Source organism: Carettochelys insculpta, chromosome 16 (assembly GCF_033958435.1).
Source record: "Carettochelys insculpta isolate YL-2023 chromosome 16, ASM3395843v1, whole genome shotgun sequence".
In the NCBI taxonomy this organism is placed as follows: Eukaryota; Metazoa; Chordata; order Testudines; family Carettochelyidae; genus Carettochelys; species Carettochelys insculpta.
This window is the reverse complement of record NC_134152.1, coordinates 21,702,760-21,714,190: the sequence shown is the minus strand read 5'-3', so window position 1 is coordinate 21,714,190 and position 11,431 is coordinate 21,702,760. Positions and strand designations below refer to the sequence as shown.

General features: G+C 42.1%; 1 protein-coding gene across 5 annotated transcripts in view; it reads right to left on the bottom strand.

Moving 5' to 3' along the window:
• Positions 1–23: 23 nt before the first annotated feature.
• The window catches only part of VPS35L (VPS35 endosomal protein sorting factor like), a 128,709-nt gene continuing 117,301 nt past the window's right edge, over positions 24–11,431 (bottom strand). For all 5 annotated transcript variants that reach the window (XM_075010607.1, XM_075010608.1, XM_075010609.1 and 2 more), the window contains 3 exons: positions 9,487–9,605; positions 1,585–1,731; positions 24–811 (listed from right to left, as the gene is read on the bottom strand). In XM_075010607.1, the coding sequence (XP_074866708.1) occupies positions 713–811; positions 1,585–1,731; positions 9,487–9,605 (365 nt within the window). In that variant the 3' untranslated portion in view covers positions 24–712. The remainder of the gene's footprint in view (positions 812–1,584; positions 1,732–9,486; positions 9,606–11,431) is intronic.

Below are 11,431 nucleotides of genomic sequence, written 5' to 3'. Positions count from 1 at the left end.
AGGAATAAACAGAGGAACTAAACTGCACATTAACAGTTTTTATTTGATGAGACTGCATTTGGACTGAAAACAGGACTTGAAATACCTTTGCATTTTCCTCTCGACTTTACACTGGATTGCCATATCCCTCCATTTAACAAAGCACTTTTAAAAGTACAATGAATGCATCAACAACATTTTGGTGTAAGTATATTATAAAAATTTTTTCAAAGCCAGAAAACAGTCACATCTCACCCATGTTGTCCTTATAGTGGAACTGGCCATATAGATATTGTAAACAACTATGCAAAGAAATCTAAGACATTTCTCATCTAGAACTACAGCTGAATGTGAAATATGTTACATCAACATTGCTCATACACAGGAAATCATTAGTATGTCCTAAATGGGATGAGGGGACTCAATGGGCTTACATGGATAATTTTCTTCCTATGTTGTTAAGATCATGTCAGATTCAAGTCTGGAATGTTATTTGCCATCAGAAATTTTAAAGATACACTTTATTGAATCTAAATACTTGAATCAGATTCTGTTTAATGACACCATTGGAACCAAGCTTAGTTCAAATTATTGCACTTTGTCAGAAAAGGTTTACCTTGTCCAACTCAGTCTATCATACTCTGAACTTAAATAAGAAAATACGCTGAACACCAATAAAAGCTCAAGATAAAGCTTCTGTTTTATGGACTTGGAGACATCTCCTCACATAACATCAGGCCCTGGACTGCAGGAGGAGCCTCTGAGCCAGCTCTGTAAAATGACTCAGTTCATGTTGTTTGCTTTGCCTCTTGATGTATTCCAATGTTTTTACCTAAAGAAAAAGGAGATACACAAATCTTGATACTTTTTCTTGATGGCCATGTGACATTTTTAATAAGGACTCTTGATTTTCACTTGGTTTCAATATTGCAGACCCATCCATACATAAATACCAAACACACTTGACCCCAGAGCTGGCAATCACGAGTGTGGCTCAACGTGTTATTTTTGAGGCTTGGACCACGCTGATTCTCCATTAAATAGAAAGGCAGTTTCATCTGGAGTAAAGCTGTCTCATACTGAAAAAAAAAATTCTCCTAGCACCAGTATTTTCAGTTCTCTTAAATCCAACAAAGGCATGACACACTTACAAAAAATGATGCAAGTTATCAAGGCAGTCTAAATATAAAAGGTGGCTATTCAGTACCCAGCATGCTGCTTAGTGTTCCAGCTTGGGTGCTAGTTTTGGAAAGTGGCTCACTGATCATAAAAGAACAAAGATCATGCTCCATTTTACTGATAACTCTTGTCTGCCATGGGCCCAGAACACAAGAAATGAAAGACTACTTTGGATTTCTGTTTTGAGCAGACTGATTGAAAAGTTGGCATTTATGTTATGTGCTCTCACATATAAAATCAACAGTAAGCACAGGACAAGTTATTTTTCAAATCAAAGCAATTTACAAAGTGATTTGAATGAACATGTTTTTGTTGTAAGGAAATAAGTTAATAAACAGACCCTTCCCACATGCAGGAGTAAAAGGAAGAGCACCTGCAACGAATTCCACAGATGGCACACTCCATGTCAGTCCTTGTTATTCTTACCATGGTTTTGGTGTCAGCAAAGCCATGCTTCTGTGCCAGATTCCAGAGATTGACCGAAAGCTGGTTTAATTTGTTGTTCCGTAGATCTCCATGGGATAAAATACTATTGAAGAAGTAGAGTGCCAGCTGGCTTTGGCGTTTCAGAGACTACCATTGAATGAACAAACAATATTTTAGAGCCAGCCTGGAGTTCTGATACATCAGCAAAATAGACATCCTGTAAATTATGTACACAGCCCAGAGAATTTTATCAACAGCTAGACATTGGCTCTGTAATATACATGCTTATTGTTATCAACATCAGTGAGGATTTTGCAGGCCTTCAGCCCCATTCCAAAGCAGTGAATCACACCAGTTCCTACATCAGGTGTCAGTTTAGCTCAATGACTTAGGTTTTTTTTGGTAATAGTGAGAGTTCAGGATACCTGACCCATTGTAGCTATGACTGCCACCACTAATTCATACTCTCAGTATGAAAAATGGGTTCCACCTCTGCTGCTTCACTGGCAGGGCTATTTGAAAAGTTCTAATACATGGTTTCCCAAACTGGGCGTGAAGAAATTCCAGGGGCTCATGAGGTGACCCAGCCCCCCGCATCATTCTCCCCACCCAAAGAAAGAGACAGCCTTTGCTTCTGGCTCTCAGCCCCTGCCATTTTATGTGGATGACCTGGCGCAGCCACTATAAGAACCAGGCAGTTGGCGAAGACCCACATGGAGCTAGCTGCCTCCTGCAAAGATGACTGAATGTGGGTTGGAGCAGGAGGGGGAGGACGATGGGGTTAGATGAGGGGCTGGGCTCAGAGCAGGGGATAGTGGTGCCTGGCTTTGTGGGAGGGGAGGGGCTCAGGCGGGTGGCTTGCAGGTTTTGTGGGGCTTGGATGGCTCAAGCTGGCAGATGAGCGGCTGGCCCTGGGTGCACAGGGTGGCTTGGGCGCAGGCAGCTGGCCCCAGCAGTGAGAGGCTCATGCAGCTGGCACACAGGTGGTGCGGGTGGCTGGTGGGCAGGCAGCTGGCCCCGGTGGTGCAGGGCTTGGTAGTCAGCTCTGGCAGTGCAGGTCTCAGGCGGGTGGGTGGCTTACACGGGCAGCTCTGGTGGTTGGCATGGGGCTCAGGCACCCAGCCAGCTGGGGCTGCACCAGGCATCCTCAAGGGAGCAAGAAAAACTATTTGTGCTTATTTTTAATTTTAAATAACATTTTTATATCAAGTTTGTGTTTATTTTAAATTACAAATTGATTTTTTTGTTAAAAGGGGGGGTTGAATGATGGGAAAAAAGGTGTGGGGGTGTGACGGTTTCTCAAAAATCATAACGGGGTGGTGCGATGCTGAAAAATTTGGGAACTACCGTTCTAATAGAACCCTGAAGTGACCCGAGGATGAGAGTAGCTTTAAGGTCCTGTTGGAATTGTGCATATTACACCAGATTCATACATGAGTCCAGCAGACTTGGGATGATGTTCATGTAGCCCAACCTCCCTTAAAGCCCCTAAGAGCAGCTTCCACAGGATCTCAAATAAGCGGTGAGTGGTATCTGGTACAGAGTGCTGTTACATGACCATTATTGATTTGTACTGTAGTGTCCAGGAAATGGATCTCTCGTATAGAGTGGCCCAGATTGATGATGGTGGTGGTATGGAAATTGTTGAAATCCTTATAGAATTCTTCAAGGGTCTCCTTACCATAAGTCCATATGATGATATCATCAATGTAGCATTCTTAAATACATAAATAACTGTACCTGGAAGCATTTTCTCTTCAACTGTTGCACATAACCCCATTAGCACCAATAAAGATTTATACACTCTGAGTGCCGCACAATTTTTGTTATAAAAGTTTTTAAGAAAAGGGGTAGCAATATTCCAAGCACAAGCTCTGAATATCAAAGTGTCTATTTTTCAATAGAGTTTTACTTCTACTATGTGATGACTTTAAGTATTCAACAGGGTGATAGTCAAACACTCCAAAGCCATATGACCTGGTTAACTCAGTATCTTCTTTGTCAGTTGTGTGAAAGGTCTTCCTGTGTATGTAGTAGCTGAACAGTGTCAATAAAGAACAGAATTGGTAGACATTCTAAAGGCGATCATGAATAAATTACAAACCAATGAGGTTTCAGGATGTATATGGACAGCAAGGACACCAAGAGTTGTTACAATATATGCACATTTTAAAATATTTTAGATCCCTTCCAAAAATGATCTTCAGCTGTTAAGGGTTGTTAAAAAGAGGTTTGTGGTCAATTGTACTTAGTGTTCACTGAACATAGAACAAAACGTAATTGGTTTAATGGGCCTTAGGGGGCACTTAGGTTAGAAATCATCAGGAAATCCTTTCTGATGATAAAGATAGTTACACACTGGAGTGGGTTTCAAGGGAATTTGTAGACTCCCTGTAATTGGAGGTTTTCAAGAAGAGTTTAAACAGCTATTGGGGATGGTTTAGGAATACATGACCCTGCCTTGGTGTGGGGTGGGCTTAATGACTTCTTGAGGTCCCTTCATCCCTACTATGTTCCGTAATTCTAGGATTTCTGTTTTCACATCTTAAACCACCTTTGCCTCCTGCAGTGTTTGTCGCACCTCTGTGTGGAGCAGACGGTGTTTGGCCACCATTAGCAACAGAAGACTAGACTGGACTGATCACAAATCCATTCAGTACACTATTTCCTATATTGGATTTCCTGGTGGCTTTGCACTTTTATACTCCCTCTTTTATACTCCCTCATTTGTCTTTAAAAAAAAAAAAAAGTGGCAGTGGTACCTTTAAAAAATAAAAACACTAAATCAAATCCCTCTTCTCCTGGTGACAATCAACATGGAGGTCAAGAAGTTGAACTGCATAATTTTTCTGCTGTCTTCTAAAGCGTCTGGATTGACTTAAAAACAAAACCAAATATTTTTGTCTCCCTCCGCCCTCTCTCTTTTTGCCTCCTTCAGTTTTTAAGATGCAACCGTGACCAAGACCCACAATGTAACCTCCAATGCTCCAGGTCCCAGTCCAAACCTTTGGATGGTAGGACTTACAAGTCAATGTGTGACTACCAGAGAGCCAAATGCAGGGACTTGGCTCTAGATGTGGTGCATCAAGGCAGATGCAAAGGTAAGTGAATCAGAGACTGAGGTGAAGGTGGGAATTCTATTTATTCTATTCTCTCTGAGGCTGAATTCTGACATGCTTATGTTGAATAGTACCTTATTCCACGAGTAACCCATTGAACAATCACATTGAGTATGGGTCTCTTACCCAGAGGTGGGTGTAGGAAGGGATCACTGCTGACTACTACACAGGATGTAGGGAATATTGCTCAGCAGGGGACCGGTAAGTGCCCATTGAGCTGTGAGTTTGAATACATGATCAGCTGTCCCTCCCCTCAAGTGGGTTTGCCCTCCTGTTTGTTTTCTGGAGTAGGTATACTTCTGGCACGTAATATGCACACAAAGATGCGGAAGTACAACCAAGTACTCCAAAGTGTCTGCACTGACTGACTATCAAACTGCACCTGAACTGCATGAGCCTGAGGAGAGATTGGTGCTGGGAAACTGTGTGTTCTAATCCTGTGTTCTATATGTGACTCAGCACGTGGTGTATCCATGCTCAGTTTTTTGAGGTGGGAGAGAACACACTCTCTAGCAATGCTTTCTGGTTGAAAGTGGAAATACCAAGTGGCTTTGGAGAAATCCGTTTCCATCATTCCTACTTGAAACTTACTGTAAAGAGTCAAATGTCTGCACAGGAACAGAAACACTGACAAGAGGCTATCAAGACAAGAAGGATTCACCGCCATGTTTCCCAAACTTAAAACATTTGTGTGCTCCTTTTGGGGACTTTGGCCTTAGCAGCGTACCCGCTCCCCCAGTGCCTACCTCCTGATTTTTAGTAATTTATTTTCTGCCATGTACACCGTGAAGTCCATTCACATGCCACCAGTGGTATGTGTACCACACTTTGGGAAACATTAATCTACAGCACATCTACTGAAATATTTTGGTTTTGAATAAAAAACAAATGGCTCTGCATGACTCATACACAAATTTGACTGTTCATTACTCAGCCCAACTGCAGCAAGCAGGATTTTAACATTTGGAAGAATTCTACATTGAAAAAACAAAAAACAAAGCACCTTCCAACCCAACCAAAATGCAACAGAAATGCAAAGCCGGGAACAGTGTGGTACACACTCACATGACCCCAGACAGGCTATTTGTATAGCGTAGTTTGGGACTGTACTTTTGAGTTCAAACACTAACCTCTCACGAAGGATACAGAATTTTTTAAAAGATGTTTTAAAATATCCTGGGAAGAAAGGATAAATTTACTGTATTAACATCAGATGCACTGCCCTTCCTTCAAGTTGCAGTTTGGTAAAAGCATTTTATTGTATGTAAATCAATTCCCTTTTATGGGTTTGAAGTGAAATGAATCAAGGAAAATCAATATAGCAGAGCCTTGTTCATGTAAATGAGGAGCCAAATAATGAAAGGCTGCCAACACTGAAATGATCAAAATAAAATCTGAGGTGATTTTTTGCCAAGAACTGCTTTAGAGCCAAAGGATGTGACTTTAATAATCATCATCATCGTCCCCAACATTCTGTCCCCTCCAAAGAAAACCAAGATAAATACACGACTCCTATATTGTGCTCTTCATCCATAGAGAACTGGGGCTGTGCAGGGGCCGGTGGGGGGGCAGGGTGCTGAGCCAGGGCAGAAGGAGGGGGATTTTGAGGGATTACTGTACTTGATGTTCCAAAGGCTCTCTCAAAGCCCAGTCCTATGAGCATCTTAAAAAGATCTCATGGCACTGTTCATGAGAGCAGAAGTTGTTCTGGAGTCCTTGCCATTGCACAGAGTGCTGGTTTGCTGTCGCATCCAAAGACAGGTGTATTTCACGATTATTATACATATGTAGTTTATGCTGTATACTGGCATATGCTCCTGTAAAAATGTGGAATTTATTAATTTTGAATCTCTACAGTTAAATTTTATGAGAAAGTATATGATATCAAGGGCAGATGAAATATTACTCCAACAGCAGTCACTGGGCTCTCAAATACATGTTGCTTAATGAATTCTTGGAGGCGAACCTTAAGAGTCTCTGGACTGAGAATTTCTAAAATGTAATCCCAGCAGCAGGGGAAGAAAAACTAAACTGAACTATTTAACAAGTGATCAAGTAAGATGACATGAGAAAAGGACCTCATCTCTATTCTCTTTCCATCAAAGACTCAATAGCCCTGTATTTGAGGCTATAAGCCAGCGATGGATATTCTAGGTTAGGGAGTGAGCTATATGAGTGGCCCTCCATCTCAGAGGGCTGCAAGACTGTTATAACTAAGATCGTCTCCTAGAATAGGGCAGTTGTGCTAACTGCACTTGCATAACCTAGAATTTGCAGGATGCGTCCGACTGAACCATAGCAGCGCTTTCAATGCAGAGGGAGTGCAAGGCTCTCACAGCCAAAGTTTCGGGCAGTCAATGTGTACCTCACTTCATATGCCCTTGCTTTAAGTGCATGTCACTTCCGTAATAGTAGTAGGAAAAAAACCCTATATGGATGGAAGTCAATGGAATCATGGGTTACATATAGAACTCACTGCAAGGGCCATGAGACAGTCTAATAGAGGTACTTTAAAGGTAGTTTAAAAAACAAAAACAAAAAAAACTTGGTGTGTACTGAAGCTCAGGAACAGACATGTTACCAGGAACACAGTCTGTTCTCTTGAAGAGGTGATGAGTTCAGTACAGTGAAGAATGCTGGTCATCACCCCAAAACAGATGAGTCCACAGAGTTGTTTTTGATCTCAAATGCTTTAAAAACCAGGAATCAAGGAATCCAGTAAATCAATAAAGGTTTTTGCTCTGTTTTAACTAGTGTACCCATTATTCATAAGGAGTAAACGAAAGTACTCCCTACAACTAAGCAAATCGTTCTTAGGCCTTGTCTACACTAGAGAACAAAGTCAATCCCAGATATGCAATTCTAGCTATGCCATTCGTGAAGCTAGAGTCAACATATCAGGATTAGCTTTGTTCCCTAGTGAAGACTGGGGCTCCTCAGGCTTGTGCCCATGTCCCTTATACCACATCTTCACAGGTGCGGCAAAAATCTCTCTCTGGAAGGTCGATCATGGCGTGTCGAACCCCCCATAAGTACTGACATACCCTTAGTCACCCTCTGGAATGCAGAACCTTTACAAATTAAATAACTTCCACTGTATTTAGCTCAGAACAGACCAACAGCAATTCTCATTTGGCTATTAGCATATCCCAGAATACTCTGATTAGGCTGGTGAGCAAAGTAGCAATTGGGAGTAGAAGGAAGCAGAGACTTTTGTTTAGGTGAGGAATGGAGCGACAGCTGGGAAGGAACAGCAACAAAAGGAAGCCAAAGAGCTTATTAAATCTTAAGAAAAGCAACACAACGAAGTTGGCACCAGAGTAGCATTCACTGCCTAGCAAAAAACAATTCTGTCTGATACAACTGACTGTCTGTACCACACTGGGAACGCAGCTAAAGAATCAATCTCTTAAAGAGCACAACAACAAATGGTGAGGCTATAAATATTACTGCATCTATTCACCATCACTGTTACATTATTTCAGTTTATTTTTTTAACCACAGCGACACCATATATTCCTCTCCAAGTTTTTAAATATTCACACAGCATAGAAAAAGCAGCAACATGCTACACTGCACTATCAATGATTTTCTCCTAGGGGAAATTTGTGTCACTGCATGCACACAGAATTCATGTCCTCCATGGTTTTGTTTGCTTCCTCACAGGAAAATTACGTTGGGTGGAGAAGCAAACAGAAGCCACAGGAGCACGCAGGTTGGTTTTGGTGCCCAGAGGAGCTGGTGGAGATGTAACTCACCAATAGGGAGTTGGGGGAAGTGAGCCAGGCAGTCATGCATGTGAGAAAGAGAGAGAGTTACTCTGTCGCGCTCTCTCGTTATTGTGGCAGAGTTTGCATGGAGAGGTGGGATCTTCAGGGTGTTCTGAGAAGGTAAACATGGGGCAGGCTCTGTCCACTCAGGCAGAGCAGAAGGTAGTAGGCCTGCCTGCTTGGTGAATTGTTCCCACTGCCTTTGTGAATTCCCCCAGGAAATATAAAACATATGTAAAAGTTCTGACTCCTTTACCTTGCAAGAATGGTATAAGACAGTTTGGCCTTTTATATGCTTATGGTGATTTAGTGATTAGAATGGTCTAAGTTTTTGGGCTTGAAAAATTTCCTATCAAAATGTGCTCCATGATCTGTTTGCTACTGACCCTTCTGGGGATGGTCAGTACCTATATAAACTGTGGGCTCCGTTCCCTACCCCTCACTTGCTTATCAGTTATCTCTGATGTAACACTGAACATATGGCTGCACATATCTGTTAACTAAGAACGAGAATTAAAGTGTTAAATCAAGCTACATTTCTATTAGGCAAGGGGGTTTGAATATTTCCTCCAATACTCCCCTACTCCCATTCTCCATCCATTGTATTATAGTTTAAATAAGTTACCAAAAAATTGAAACTAGAACAATTATAGCATCTGGTAAAGACAGAGGACTGCTCTCCTGTCATTCTCCTAGGCTGCTGAAAGTATTTGATCGCCTGCTCCATCTTCCTGAACCATCTTTTCTCGAAGGGATAAGATATTAGGCTATATACCTTATCCCTTAGAGAAAAGATGATTCAGGAAGATAGGGCAGGCAATCAAATAGTTTCAGCAGCCTAGGAGAACAATTATAGTGCATTACTTTGACAAATAAAATATGGAAATTTTGCAGGACTTTAAAACACTATGGGCAGAATTCCCCCAGGAGTACCATTGGGAGATGCTCATTTACTGTGCTCTGGAAGGGATTGGGTGTTAGATCATATAGCAATAAGACTTGAAAAGGCATACCTCCTCCTGCCCAAGGGTCTTCAGATGGTCCAGAATCTGAGCTATCACCGTCTCGCACAGCTTGTTAATTTCAGCCAGAAACTTGGAGTCCCCACCATAGAGGGTGTCATTAGAATCAACTGCAGAAACAAGTACAAACATTCCAATCATACAAAATCCAAACACCCCACCTCACCACCTTCCCCATCCCACTGGCCCCCTACTCACTCTATCCCCCTTCCCTCCATCACTTGATTTCACCCATCCTCCCTCATCTTCACCAGCCTGGGGTAGGAGGATTAGGCTGTAGGAGGTGCTGAGGACTCTAGCTGGGTGTGTGGGCTCTGGGGTGAGGATGGGGATGAGGGAGCTTAGGGCTGGGGCAGAGGTTTGGGGTGCAGGTTCTAGGAAAGAATTTGGGTGCAGGAGGGGATTCCAGCCTGGGGCAGGGGATTGCAGTGCAAGAGGAAGTTTGAGGTATGGACTCTGGCGGGGCAGCACTTAAACTAGGTGGCTCCAGGACGTGGCTGGTACATTTGGTTCCTAGTTGGAAGTGACAGGCAGCCCTGTGCACTGCCTGTCCCCATACATATTGCCCCCAGAGCACCCATTGGTTTGTTTCCGGGGGCAGGAAGCACATGGAGGTGGTCGTCCCTGCACTTAGGAACTAGATAAGCTAGCCACTAATGGGAGCCACACGGACCCATGGCAAGGAGCTTGCTTCGCCTTGCTGCACTGCCAACTGGATATTTAGCAACCCTAGTTATATAAACTTGGTCAAATTTATGCAGTCAATCTGACAGAAGCCACTTCACTGACGAAAAGTAGTTGGTCATGTTTCTACAGATGTTTAATTTGTTCAGTTATTTAAATTATGATCTAGAACTTAACTCTGCAGTATCAATCCTGGATGTCTGCAGAAACTGTAAATTCCGCAGGAGTAGTAAGTAAGTCCAACAAACCTGGTCATTTCAAATAAATCTAGACAGCAAGTTTTTGGTGCTATGTATTTTGATATTACATCCAACTTTTTACAAAAAATCTACATCTTTGAATGTGCCACAGTTTTTGAAAACTGTACAGCAGAAATTGTGAAGGATGAAAAAGGAACTTTGACACCTTTGAGAGTTGCAGCTTTTGACACATGGGAGTATACCCGAAATGGAGGATTTGTTTTGAATACAAATAGGAACTTCTCTTTCTTTGTAGTGGGAGAGAAACAGGTGACTTGAAAAAAAAAATGGTTTTAGGAAAACTGGAAATCTCAGACTTCTAATTCCATAACTCAGCAACCTGTGACAAGGCAGCTGCAATTTTATCCAATTATTTTTAGTAAAAAATCAGTCAGGTCACAGGCAATAAAAATTCACAGAAGCCAATGACCTGTCCATGACTTTTACTGAAAATAATCATGACAAAATGGGAAACAGAAGGTTCCAGCACCCATGACACATGTAGCTTTCACGGGGGGTGAGGCTGCCACCTGTGGCAGCTGAGTTTTAGTCTTGCAGCTCCTGGGCTGAAGCAGAAAATGTCCTGTAAGTCTCTGGAAGTCATGGATTCTGTGACATAATTGTAACCCTAGTAAAAAGCAACTAGTGCCTCTACTTCTTCACTCGCCAATATTTACCAGTACATTTAACTATAGCTACAGTGCATTAAACTGAAGTGAGCAGCAGCCACGTTGATATTTAAAACGGTCATTGCTAAGTTTCAGAGTTAACACACTGACACCCTTGTGAATTCACATCTCTTCAAGCTACTGTGTCAGCCTGGTTGCTAGTCTGCATGCAGGAGAACAACACTGCATTGATTTACATTCAATTCATGATTGGCAGAATTTGCAAACATTAGGAAAACCTAGATTCTGCTGCACAGCCAACAACAGAGAGAATCACAGCACTCAAATTCTGAAGCAGTGAACCAATGAAGTTCCAAAAACCTCAAAACCATCTGTATTGGAAGC